A 13,458-nucleotide genomic window follows, 5' to 3' on the forward strand; every position below is an offset into this window, starting at 1 on the left:
GACATGGAAATTGAGGAAAAATAAATATGAAATTACTCGTTGATAGCATTTTCCATTTACTCCTGGAAAGGGTGTTTACTTTCGCCCAACATTTTCTTTTATACTTCCTGTTGTACCTTTAACATTTTGTTGTGGAAGCTGCCACCTGTGCGGAGTACTCTTTGCTGCCAAAAGCCGATTTTCAGAGTATTTCATGCTTTAATCCGCACAGTTGTAGTCAAAACTCCGCCAGGACCTCCCAGTCAACCCTTCGTCCTTTGGTCCTTTCAGGTAAATGGACTGGCCATAGAGGCAGACGCATTCCGGAGCTCGCAATTCAATAAAAATGCCAGAGTTGTGCGGCGTTTTCTATTCGCGCTGGCAAATTTGTTTGGTCCTTTGGCCAGGACTCGGATTCGGATTCGGAGTCGGATTCGGACCCGGCCCCGTCCCCGGATTCGAGCCAAACATCGACAGGACGGAGTCCTGCGCCCAGTCCATGGTGCCAACTTTTGCATTAATCACTTTTGCAAGCTTTCCGCTGCGCGGTCCATGAACAAAAAATAAAGAAATAGCGCAACGAAAACCAAGAAAATCCCTACGCAAAGGCATAATAAATGGTGGGCGAGACAAAGTGAGTTGGGGAGCTGGGAAATCGGAAAATCGGCAAGTTGGGGAGTGCAAAACCCCGACGAGACCCTTTAATCCGCTGTGCAAATGAGCGTAGGCAGAGTGGAAAATTTATGGTCTCTATGGTCGTCCGTCGTTGTTACCTATTTTTTGGAGCAGTTTCATTTTTTTTCGCCGGATTTTTCACTTTGGGAATTGTGCATGCGAGAGTTGGCTAAAATATAGATGTGGAATTTGATATAGAACTCTGCCAATGGCCCCTAATAGAGGCCCTTTCGACTTCGCCAGCGTTCAATCAATGAAAGTGCACACATATTTCGCGCTTTTTTTCGGTTGTTTTTGCAGTGCAGTGATAAATATTTTGAGTGCCCTGAATGAAGGGCTATTGATGAAGAGTTTGATGCACGAAATTTAAGAGCATTTTTTGGATTAATTATTGTTGTATTTTTATGGACTGCAGCTGCACTTTCATTTCCACTAACATACGCACATATATCAATCGAAAATTGCCCCAGGAAGTGGCGAGTAAAAAGTGTTTGCTTTGGATAATTTGGAAACTTTTAAACTCGATGCGAATCAACTCGAAATTGAATATTCATTTGGTTTACACTTTCCCGCCCCCATTCACTTTATTCACTTCATTCATTCATTTACTCTGCGTCTCAGTCCTCGGGCCATTTGGCTGCTGCGATGTAAATTGTCAAATTAATGTTAAATTTGTTGTAAAATTCGGACGGCAAACTTTCGGTAATGTTTGATAATGGCCAAGTTTTGTCTTGCCAGAAGTATTATTCAATTTTTCTTCCTTATTTATTGGCGTAAACTTTTGCACTGCTGCAAGGCATTTGAATGAAGCGAACTTCGATAACAAAGTGCTTCGAATTTGTGGTTAATTTTTAATGCCTTTACATTTTTGGTTCGGGACAAATTTAAAGCCTCGTCCCAAAATGAGTCCCATGTGAGGTGTGTGAGGTTTGTGAGGTGAGGTTGCAGGAAGTGGGCCAACCAAAAACTCAGTCAGCAGTGAAATTCTACTTGTTTCCCAGCTGAAGCTCCACAATTTCTTTGCTCCATCCGCAGAAATTCGGCTATTCCAACGCAAATTGGGTTTACGTAAAACCGAGTAAGCAGCGTTTCGTTGCTGAAGAAACCTCCAATAAAATAAAATCATCAATAAAATTAAAAGTACAAAATAAATTAATTCCCTAGAGGTACAATTCAAATATAAGTATGTACAAAACTTTAAAGTCACTGATATTTCTGGGCCATATGGCTGTGAAACGCACTGTCTACGTACACAGACGTATGGTAAGTGCATTTGCACACACACATATGCTTATTTATGAACCGATTCATAAACCGCAATAAAACAGAAATAGAACTTTCTGTCATCTTGCCTCTCTTTCGCCCACTGCTGCCGTCTCTTTCGCCGACTGAAGCTGCCCCATTTTCGGCCAAGATTGGGGGAAAAGCGATTTTGTGGGGGTTTTTGGAAGACAAAGTATGGCCGCATTGGGTTACGACTCCTTGCATCCTAATGTGACTCCTGCGGTTTGCATTTGAATGCAATTTGTGGCAAAAGCCGAGATAAAAACTAAGGCAATAGGCAAGGCTTATGGGCCAAATGAAATGTCTGGATAAATGTATGACAATGGAACCGAATAAGCCCTAAACTTTTGCAGTGAAGTGAAGTGGTTTCTGCAAAATAGTTCTCAGGCCATTTCGAATTGGCTGCCTTACAATAACCTGGTAACTTTGAAATCTCCGCATGATGCAGTTAAATAAAAATCACATTTAAAAGTTGCTAAAGGAACTTTCAATGCGACTTATAGTAATATGTTTTTGTGAATCCAAGGCACTTGACCTTAAAGCTTAAATTCAAAAGCTGCCACTCCAAATTTTGATAAAGTTAACTGCTCATAATTCTGGGAATTATGCCTTTCCCGTTCCAGTGAACCGCATAACTCGCGTTTATGTGTTTATTAACGAACCGCAGCCGAAAGTTGCCAGCCAGATCCAATAAAAATATTAATGACGTCTAATAAAAAGACTGCGTATTCCTGGGTATTTCTGGGTGTTCGCGGCCAGCAGGCAACAAAACGATTAACCCAAAAGGGTCCTAGCAACTGAAAGGCACCCAAAAGGAGCCTAAAGCCAGAGAAATATGCAGCGAAATAACAAGAAAATACTCGCTGTTAACGATAACAAATCGCCGACGGTTAACAAGCGGCATTAATTCCCATTCGCCGGGGCATTTATTGGCTAATTAAACTGGGGGCATGGGAAACTGGCTGGCTGTCCTGTCCTCTCCTCTCCTGTCCTGCGAACCACGCCCCTGGCTATCAAGTCAAGGAATTACGAGGGCAATTAATAATTTTTGACAATTTACACAACATTGCGCAACAGACGAGATAAGAAGTGAAGGTGCCTCGGTCCTGAAGAAACCCTTTGGTAATTTGTCCATTTCGCTAATAATTTCATCAACAGCACATTTTCCATCTCCATGGTCTTTGTCCTTAAATTCATATTTATTTTTAAATGCGCAAAAACGAGGAGAGCACTTTTCGCTTTTTCCTCTGCGGCTGACAACTTCGAGTGCGGTTGTCCTTTTTATGATTTTCCATGATTTTCCCTTGCGCCCAAAAAACAAACCAGCAGCTCCGCCCACTGGCCATTCCATCAGTTTGTTTATTCGCTTAACTTGCGTTAAAATAAATCAATTATTTTAATTCACGATGACAACTCGCGTCATTTTCAGGCCAACTTTTTGTCCTGTCCGCCGTTCCCTTGACATGGGATAAGGATGCTGAAAGGATGGCAGTGCGTGGAATGGGTTGGGAATGTCATGCATAAAATGTCAATAACAGATATGAATACGAATGACGGGGCGATGAGAAGCTCTTTGGATGTGTACATATTTTAGAGAGTTTTCCATTTTTGTACAATATTTTAAATCAATTTGTCTAACCAGTTAGTCTACCTAACTAAAATTAAATATAAATATCCATAAACTAATGAAAGTAACTTAAGCCTTTAATAGCTTTTCCGTAAAACTTAGAGTACTCAAAAAGTTTGAACAGCACTTAAAAATGCGCCTGCCACGCCCCTTTTGGGAACCAGCCCCGAAATGTGCACACAGATAAATGCATGAAATGCCATTTGGAAATTTCAGTGTTGTATCCTTTGGCAAACACGCCGCGTTGAAGGGAGACGGGGCACTGAAAGCGCCAGGATACGTATATCCATTTCGCTTTTCGGAGGATTCTTCGCGTGCCATGTTAAGAGCTGCAACAACAATGGCTACAGCCATTGTGTATTACATGCGTGTGAACCAAAACTCAGACAAGAGGATTTCCCATTTTCCATTCCCCATTTCCACTTGCCCCTCTCCTGCCAGCAAACATTTCCATTCACAATCAAACACATTCACAATCGCAGAATGGAATTGTTCATTTTCCAACTTTGGCATTGGATAAGCACTTTTTGTGTTTATTTATTTAAGTGTTATTTCGTTTTACTTTCTGTTCTCGTGGGCGTGCATGCGTATGTGTTCCTGCGAAAATTGAGTTATAAACAAGTTTTTTGAAAATTGTTTAAATGGAATGAACAGATTGAATTTCCTCCTGTCGAGGGGCGTGGGCCACTTGAGCTTATGTCAAGTGGAAAATCGTTTTGTTGTAAGTGTCTGCGCTGTGTGGGTGCACTATGAATATGTTTCTGATCATCTTGATTTATTTATGTATGCAAATCGCCCAGCGCTCCAAAGGGTTTTCCCCAACACTTTAAAGTCGCCCAATTCCTCCACGAGAAGTGCTCCTTTGATTGGCTGCTTCTTGGGTTAACCTATTCAAGTTTCCAGTTGAATTGTGACCCGCTTGAATTTCCCTTATTGGTTTCATTATTCCGATAGCTGTAGATGAAGTAATATAAATATTCCTATATTAGGAATATTTGCTTACTGAGACTAAATCAAGCTACACAAATTTGTTACAGCAACAGATTTGTGTGAAATTCTTAAATCTGCAGTTCGCTTTTAGAGAAGTAAGTAATTCAGCTTAAGTGAAACTGTGAGCATTTCAAAGCCATAGAAATGGAATCCAAAACTGAATGCCACCCCCTGTAGATATTTGCGCTCCTCTGTTTGCAACTCTTTGAAAGCATTTCGCAGACAGAAGTCCTTGCACTGATAAGCTGGAAAATTAAACGAGCTGATATCTTAGCCCAACTCCCTGCAAATTGGCATTGTTCTGGCTGCAAGTTCAGCACTTGGTTGCCACAATTTATGCATTTTCCATGGCATTAGCGTTGAAAGGCGTCGCAAATGAAATGCCATTCAAAAGCTTTTGCCTCTGTTTCTGCTTCTGCTGCCTTCTCAGTCGGTTCGGCTGCTGTTGTCTGGTTAGTTGGTTACCTGGTTAGCCTGGTTAGCGACCTGCCACCCACAATATCAGCCCACCACCCACCACCCACTTAGCCACCCACAAGAGGTCACGCAAATTAGTGCAGCAACTGGAGCTCGCAGTTTCGCAGCTCCGGAAAAGTTTCCTGGGCGGGATAACTGCCAACTCTGGACGCAGACTCCATCGCAGCAGGCGGGGAAAACTTGTAAAAGTAACTAGATAACGCAGAAACCAACAAACTAAGTAGTATTCGCAGGGAAAACCCCAAGGGATATTGGGGGCTATTGACCTCACTCAAGGTTCGATTCTTAACCTGATTGCTCGTCGAACTCGCGTGATTAGCACAGTTTCAATAGCGTAAAATAGTTGGTAATTTTTAATTGACATATAAGCATTTAAACTGCTGCGCAGGTTAATTGATATTTATATTTGAATACAATTGAATAATAAAGATATAATTACAAAATAATTGCCAAATAATACACGCAATTACAAGATTTGGAGGAGGGGAATACTTACTAATTAAGCAGTTAATTATTCTATACTCATCAACTTATAATTTGAGCTATGCTAATGCCAAGTTTAATTTAGTCAGTTATTAAATACAACGTTTATCTGACTTATTAAATACATTGAAAAAATCGTTATGAAAACCCCAATTATGCCCATCATAAGAGCCGAAATAAAGCCCAGCTTCTTTTCCCAACTAATTGCCTGAATATTAATAACTTTTTCGTCGCAATCTCTGCGACATGTCAGTACCATCAGTGGAGTTCCCCGTGCCACACGTTGAAATAATTAATAAGCTAATTAATCTATAATAATGTCAAATAATGAGCCAATATTTGAGCAAATATTGGTCCAGGAAAAGCGCCGGCGACGATGGAAATTGCGACGGGAAAGCGAGGGAAATTCGTGTTTGGGGCACTCGGTGTGTGTGAGCTCATTGAAATGCCATCATTATCGTGCTCATCATCGTTTACATGGCAAGTGCCTCATGGTTGCATGCCGCAAACGCTGCCGCTTCATTATCCTTATTACTCCTTTCGCTACAGTTGCCCAATCCGCACATGTGTGTCTGCACCGCGAGAAAAACATGACAGCTAACCCGTGGATAGTGCCAGCTTTTTTAACAATTTCATATTCTGAGAATGTTATGTATTGAATGTATTTATGTTAATTTGCAATAAACACATATCATGTGGGACTCGTAGGAAAAAGTGTGTGTTTGGTTGTGAATTAAGCCTTTGGAAATATTTCTTTGTAACAGGGTGTGATTTAATAACAATTTTATCAGCTTTACCATCATGTTCTCAGGGATTTCTTGCCGTGCAGCTAACCAACTCTGCGCTGGCGGGTTATTGTTTCCATTTTGATTTATGTCTGGCATCCTTGGGCTCCTCTTGGCCTCGTCTACTATTTTAACGTTGTTAACCAAATTGCATAAATTAAGTGCGTTCGTCTGCTTGAGTGGCTCTGGTTCAGGCTCTAGTCCTCCGCTCCTGTGGCTCCTCCGCAGCCTGGTCTCCAATCTCTGGATCCATCTACTATTTCTGGCTCGAAGGCTCCCACATCCGTCGTCCTTCGTCCTGAGACCTGCATTTGTGTTGCTAATGTGCGCACATTAGACGCACATGTTGCCAACTGAATTGTGTTTGCTTTTTCCTTTCCCGGCATTTTTTCAGTTTTTCCTTTTTTTCTGCTTTTCAGCATGGGGAAATCATGTAAAGCAGCAGGAATATTTTATAATTGGCATGTAAATGCATCAGCTTATGTAATCCTTTGGCAGCCATAATAAAATATTTTATAATTTTCCAGCTTTGCCTTGGATTTCGCAGAACGAAGTCATGCGTGCAAGGCTAAAAGTCATTAGATTAAGTTTGAACTAATTGTTTTAACATGAATGAACTCATTAAGTTGTGTATTTTAATCAGGAAAATGAGCAGATTTCTGCCCAAGTGCTATATTTAAACATATATATATGTATATACTGCATTTGCGGAATAAAACTTCTCTCATATGCAGTCCAAAGAATTTTGTTTACTGCGTGACTGTAATTTCGCTAGTTATCGAAATGAATGAATATCAATTGCACTGCATCAATTTGAGTTCAGCCAATCAACAGAAATATATGGTAAATATTTGTCTAGCCGTTGTTCAAACGTTTTAGAGCTCCATAGAAAATTGCCATAATTACCCATTACTCAATTATTGTAATAATATTTGCTATTGACATATCGACTATATAAGTGCGGTGTAGAGCGAACTTTTCAGGTTTGTAGCTCTACAATGAAATTGCTTGCTTTGCATTTGTTATTCCTGTGCTTTGTGGGCCTGGCTCGCAGTCAGGATAACGACGAGAATGTCAGAAGGATAATGAAAGAAATGGCGGTGATACCCGAAATTTTGGACGAGCCTCCGAGGGAGTTGCTTAGGGTAAGTTTAAAGTGTTATATCACAGCAAGATGACCTCTCTTTTATTTCTTCACTAGATCAAGTACGACAACACCTTTGATATAGAGGAGGGCAAGACCTATACTCCCACGGAGCTCAAGTTCCAGCCGAGACTCGACTGGAATGCGGATCCCGAGTCCTTCTACACCGTGCTCATGATTTGTCCCGATGCTCCGAACCGAGAGAATCCCATGTACCGCTCCTGGCTGCATTGGCTGGTGGTCAATGTTCCCGGACTGGACATAATGAAGGGCCAACCGATATCGGAGTACTTCGGTCCCCTACCGCCCAAGGATAGTGGCATTCAGCGATATCTTATTCTGGTGTATCAGCAGTCCGACAAACTGGACTTCGACGAGAAGAAAATGGAGCTGAGCAATGCCGACGGTCATAGCAACTTTGACGTGATGAAGTTCACCCAGAAATACGAGATGGGCCCTCCAGTGGCCGGCAATATATTCCAGTCCAGGTGGGATGAGTATGTGCCCGAGTTGATGAAGACACTCTACGGTGTCAGTGAGTAATGAATTAAAAGGATTGTGGAAACGGTTGCAGACTGCGAGCGGTAGATTTGTTCCTTGGTTGAGTTTTAAGTTAAATCTTATCTGGTGTGTAATAAAGATACTTAGCTAGTTACGAGCATTCCATAATATGCTTGCTTATCATTATTGCTTACTTTGTTCAAGCGCCTTTCCTACAGGACTTCCTCAATAAGCCGCCAAGAGCTCGGCTCATTGCAAAACTGGGCCACTTGAGGGATCAGCCAAGTGCAATGATATACTCTGCCTGATTTCCCTCAAACGCTTTGATTGACTGGCTACATTTTCGAAATCCCCAAGCTCTGAAACAACAAGAAACCAGTAATCTCAAGCAGCTTTGCACTCGGCACAAACTCACTTCAACTTTGCAATCATGATAGGACGTAATGTTAGATTTCCATTTATATAAACTCGGGCAAGTGTGAAAGGTGCAACTTTCACGGCGCGCTTTGGAAAAAGGAAAATGCCCAAGGGTGGGGAGTTCTGGTTTCCACTTCCACTTCCGCCTCCAGTTCCAGTTTCCACTCAAATAGTAACTAAACGCAGTCGAGCACAAAGCGCTTTTTGTGGGCAATGGCAAATAACCTTAAGGTTAAGATTACAAGGTAATTTGATTCAATTCGAGTGATAGGCGTGCCAAGGCAACAACAAACGGCCCAAGATGGAAGCGGAGATGAAGATGGTTTTCCACGGTGGGTTGCTGAGGGTGGGGAGCGGGGAGCGGGGGAAAATACCCGGTGTCGGGCCAATTTCCCCAGTTTCAGTCGGATAGATGACAGTGTCAAGATAGGAATTGTTGCAGCTTTGCCTTTGCACCCCTCCAGCCAAAAACTCGTGCCCTCCATCCCGTTTTTTTCTTGCCTTCAATGAATTTCCTTTTCCTTTTTGCTTTCCGGCTTTCCTTTTGTTGGTATTTCTGTTTATCAGTTTGTGTATAAATTTGCCTTTATTCTGACATATTTAGTGGCGGTTCCAAGACAATTGTCTCGCCGATAAAAAGCTCAAAGATCTGGCTGCGATTTGCTTGTTACTCCATTAAAACGCCATTTATAGAGGCAAAAAGGCCGCAACATCAGCCACAAATAATTGGATTTAGTGCGAAATGGTAGTGCATTGTTGTCATATAAATAACCTTTTTAGGACACACACAAATGGAACTACTTTGTAGAAACACCAGAAATCCTAGAACTTTACTCTGAAAAGTGTGTATGCAACATTTCCTTTAGCTCACTTACATATAAACTTATATACACTCCTGTTGACACAATTATTTTTGAGAAAATCCACCGTCATCGTCGATGATAAACCTATGATAAATCGCCCATTCCCAAGCCTCATCTCTCCGAGCTTAGCTCTAATTTCACGCTGGCCCGATCTCACTATTATATGAGAAACTCTTCCTTCCTCCAAGTTGCCAAAGGGGCGTATGAGTAATCTGGCATGGCCATGGTCCCTCCTCTTGCGGCTCCTCATAATGGTGCATTTTTTGCGGAAGAACTTTTCTTCTTATTATTTATCCCATGTGACAAATTTGGTGCACAAGATTTCGCTCCGCATAATAAATTATGCGTTGCAGTTGGGAAGGCGAAAAAAAAAACTGAAATTAAATTATAGGGGAAGAAAATGCGAGAGAGTTGAAAGTTTTCCATCGTTCGACGCGATTTAAAAGTTTTCCGTGCACGTTTTAATTTAATAATCGCTGTCTGGAGTCGTTAAGTTGGGGCAAAGTTTTCTGGCCAGTTTACCGGATTTGACATTACACTTAATCGCTTAAAAACGCTCTTAATTGGAGCGTTGTTTGCGTGAATAAATCATGTAATAAATAAACAAGCCGGCACACTTGTTGGCCATGCATTATTTATGGCCCGAATCAATAACTGTGACACTTTGGCCACCATTTCCCATGCATGCCAATGACTGATGCAGATGAGCAGGTCCTCGATCCTGCACATCCTGCGGACTGTACAGGACTCTGGGGTTTGGTCCTGCCAAATGTCCGAGCCTGCAGCCGGCAGCCTGGCTCCTGTCACACAGTTAAAATGTGATAAATTCCATTAAGTGACAGGGAAACGCACACGAAATGCAAACGTAGACTGCATCTGGGCTTAGAGATGGCCAAATCAGTCGGCATTAGGCCGTAAATTATGGCGATGCAGCCAGGAGTTTAATTGAAAATGAATTAATAAAGGTTTGTTATAGCTTATATCAGATTTATATCAGAAATACTCATACTCTTAAGTCGCTTCTTTAACAATTGATATGTGTATTTATTAGTTTGTATTTATTATGATGATTTAATTTTGCCAGCAATAAAGTACATAAATTTACAAAAACTTTGCATTCGCATCTCTGGTTGTGGTGGCCTCACATAGAAATGTTTTGAATGGACAGGCAAGAAATCCATTTTGTGTGGCGCCAAATCAAAATGTGGCAGTCAGGAACACCAACGCACACACACAAGCACACACTCTCACACGCTTACCCACACAATCGCAACTATGGCCGGCAAGCATCAAGTTGAAAGTTGCATGTTGCACATTGAAAGCCAAAACTGACACCAGCAGACATTTAGTACGCATCGCATATTGAAAATGTAATTTGATTTCTGCCTTTTGCCACCGACTGTCCAACTTTCCATCTAACTATCTCCCTCTGCTGTACATCTCTCTCTCTCTCATTCTCTCTCTCTCTCTATATATGCCTGTCTAAATTTATATTCCCCCGATTGAGTGGTATTTCCATAGCAGCTGCATGCCCCAGAGGTCCTTGCCCCGAGTCCTGACAGTTGCGTATTTCGCAACCGAATAAGCCCCATTGCAGCCCAAGGACTAAAAACTGGGTCAAGCCGAAAACAAAAGCGGTGAGCTATTAAAGGGGACTGCAATTTATTTAGACAACAAAATACGCAAGTGGTTGCTGACATATAAAAAATTAATGTTTAATGGAAGGAACGCCTTTAAGTAGTGACTACGAAATTTCAGTAAAATGTTCTTTTCGAGTGGAAATGATTAAAAAGGACATCATTTGGCAGCTCTTTGGCACGGCTTGTATTAAAACAATACCCGGGAAAAGGGGCTTATCTGACTGCAGCACACCTGAGGAAGTTCCTGCCCCACCTGACTCACCCACTGCACTTGTGTGCTGACAAAGCCTCCTGGGGCACTTAAATCATTATTTAATTTGAATTTAAAATGCAGCAAGGAATTTTCCACGGCTGTCGCTGTTTGTCGTCCGAAACAAAGCGCGGACAAATAAATAAAATAAAATGGCAAGCTCATTACCAGCCCACTGCTGGCCTGCTGGCGATAATGATGATGATGATGATGACGATGATGTGGCAACAAGTCGGAGTCGGGCATCACTTCCAACAATGCCCCGTGCACACGCACTCGCGCACAGTGGGGGCGAAAAAAAGTGGCCAACAAAGGCACAATGGGACACACAGAGTCCACGCCCACCGGCCATCGCCCACCGCCCACCGCCCACCGCTGGGTTCTCCCACTTGGCCGCCTGCATTGTTGGTTTTCACTCGCGGGAAAGGGAGGAAAAGCGGGGTGCAGGAAAAGCGCGGAACAGGAAAGCGCCGCCAGCGGCATCTGGGGCATTGATGCCAGGTGACAGACGGCAAAATGGTGGCGCCTCCTTCTGTGAGGCACTGTGTGTGTGTACAATATTCAGCCTGCATATGCCGCCGTTTTCCAGCTAATTGCCGGCTATTTACATTTTAAATCGCAAGAAACTTTAATACCAACTTGGCCACAAATGCAACTTAGTTTTGCCGTCTGGAGAAACGTTGTAATTGCAGTCGCGGCGGATGAATAGTTAACATGGTTTAAACAACATGGTTTTACAATAGCTGGTGTACTCGAAGTTATTAATTGTATGCAAAATGGAAACATAGGAAAAAAACCAAGCATTTGCAGCATTTTGTCAAGTTATAGTTTTTTTATTGCTAATTTCTTCAGCTTTCTACTCTTCAACGGCGAATAAATCAAATAAATAAAGAAGAAAAAAAGCCAGCAAAGAAAATTTCCGCACAAATTGAGTATCGAAGATTGCGAGCTCATGAATACGTAATGTGGTTTCGTCATATTCGAGATTCGGCACTTGAAATATGTCAATCCTTTGTCGTTTCTGTGGCTCACCTCACTGAAAGTGACAAGTGGAGCAGGGAACAGCAAATATTTTGCCTCTAGTCCACCTGCTTCGATATTCAGGGAGTATACAAAAAAAAACACCTGACTTTCTTACAGGGTACTAGAAAGTACCACGGGTATACTGGTACACTAAAGTATCTTAATAAACGGTTGCTCTGATCAGGTATTCACTTCGAATAAGGGCATTTGTCATATCAATCCGTCGACATATCCATAATATGGATTCCATATATACAAACATTCGTCACGATAAAATACAAACTTGTTAGTTTTAAGAGCTGGAGCTCACCTAAGATAATGTCTTCTCCTGCAGAAAATGACACACCTTCCAGCAGCGGGAAATCCAACAACAGTGCGGTCAGGAGAATCCAGAGGGAGCTGGACGAGATGGAGAGGAATCCGCCGCCAAACTGCAGTGCCGGTCCCACGGAGGACAATCTGTACAGGTGGACCTCGACGATCATGGGACCAGCGGACTCCGTCTACGAGGGTGGCATATTCGAGCTGGACATATTATTTCCGCAGGAGTATCCTTTTGTGCCGCCGAAAGTCCTGTTCCGCACGCCCATCTATCACTGCAACATCCACCGCCACGGCTTCATCTGTCTGGACATCCTGAAGGAGAACTGGTCGCCGGCACTGACCATCTCGACGATACTGCTATCCATTTGCTCCCTACTCACCGACTGCAATCCCTACGATCCGCTGGTGAACAAGATTGCCGTAGAATATAGAACAAACCGAGAGCAACATGACAAGATAGCGCGACTCTGGACCAAACGGTACTAACTTCTGAACTTCTTTTCAGACTATGAAATAATTCTTAATTTATTCAGATATGCAACTCCCAGCAACTCTTAATGACCCCAAAAGCCAAATTAAGCGTAGGTCCAGCTTTCAATCGACGATTTCCAGATGCTTTTGTTCTTTTTATTACGTTGTTATATGAAGTATAAATCTATTAATCATAATCACCCGGTATCTCTTTGTCGAGACTCTCAAAACGGCCTTCGAGGTTCGAACTTCGAACTTACTTTTCATTGACGACTTCTGGAAATTGCTCATGCCGCAATTGGGGAGCGGCCAGGTGGACCACGCCCACACACCTACGCCCTCCATTGTGGTAATACTTTCGAGTGGTCGACCGATGGCGTTGCCAACGAACTTCCGCCGGGCCAAAACAAAAATTGGCCAAAACGTTGGGGAATGGAAATGTTTTTTTGACATCTACTTCGTGCTTTTCATGCCAAAGTATACACTTTGCGAAACAAAGCGGCAAGGTGGCAAAGTAGGTGCTCC

At 42.4% G+C, this 13,458-nt stretch overlaps 2 protein-coding genes across 3 annotated transcripts; both read left to right on the forward strand.

Moving 5' to 3' along the window:
• Positions 1–7,288: 7,288 nt before the first annotated feature.
• Positions 7,289–8,106, forward strand: LOC120451858 (putative odorant-binding protein A5). Its single transcript, XM_039635862.2, has 2 exons — positions 7,289–7,445; positions 7,502–8,106. Exons 1-2 carry the CDS (start codon positions 7,299–7,301, stop codon positions 7,985–7,987), a joined length of 633 nt encoding a protein of 210 aa, XP_039491796.1. The 5' UTR covers positions 7,289–7,298; the 3' UTR covers positions 7,988–8,106.
• A 4,201-nt stretch (positions 8,107–12,307) lies between these two features.
• LOC120451626 (ubiquitin-conjugating enzyme E2-24 kDa) lies at positions 12,308–13,130 on the forward strand. 2 transcript variants are annotated; one of them, XM_044006384.1, is made up of 3 exons: positions 12,308–12,322; positions 12,473–12,941; positions 12,996–13,130. In XM_044006384.1, the coding sequence occupies exons 2-3, from the start codon at positions 12,547–12,549 to the stop codon at positions 13,018–13,020; spliced, it is 420 nt and encodes a 139-aa protein (XP_043862319.1). In that variant the 5' UTR covers positions 12,308–12,322; positions 12,473–12,546; the 3' UTR covers positions 13,021–13,130. The 2 variants fall into 2 exon arrangements, with proteins under 2 accessions (XP_043862319.1, XP_039491416.1); XM_039635482.2 differs by lacking the exon at positions 12,308–12,322 and having other exon boundaries at positions 12,336–12,941.
• The last annotated feature ends 328 nt before the right edge of the window (positions 13,131–13,458 follow it).

Source organism: Drosophila santomea, chromosome 2L (genome assembly GCF_016746245.2).
Source record: "Drosophila santomea strain STO CAGO 1482 chromosome 2L, Prin_Dsan_1.1, whole genome shotgun sequence".
NCBI lineage: Eukaryota > Metazoa > Arthropoda > Insecta > Diptera > Drosophilidae > Drosophila > Drosophila santomea.

What these genes read in the sequence shown, in the direction of transcription:
- LOC120451858 (XM_039635862.2), top strand. Translation starts at nt 7,299, where the DNA reads ATGAAATTGCTTGCTTTGCATTTGTTATTCCTGTGCTTTGTGGGCCTG. An exon ending in CTCCGAGGGAGTTGCTTAGG is followed by an intron (nt 7,446 to 7,501) that starts GTAAGTTTAAAG and finishes TTTCTTCACTAG; the next exon opens with ATCAAGTACGACAACACCTT.
- LOC120451626 (XM_039635482.2), top strand. Translation starts at nt 12,457, where the DNA reads ATGTCTTCTCCTGCAGAAAATGACACACCTTCCAGCAGCGGGAAATCC. An exon ending in GCGCGACTCTGGACCAAACG is followed by an intron (nt 12,942 to 12,995) that starts GTACTAACTTCT and finishes TAATTTATTCAG; the next exon opens with ATATGCAACTCCCAGCAACT.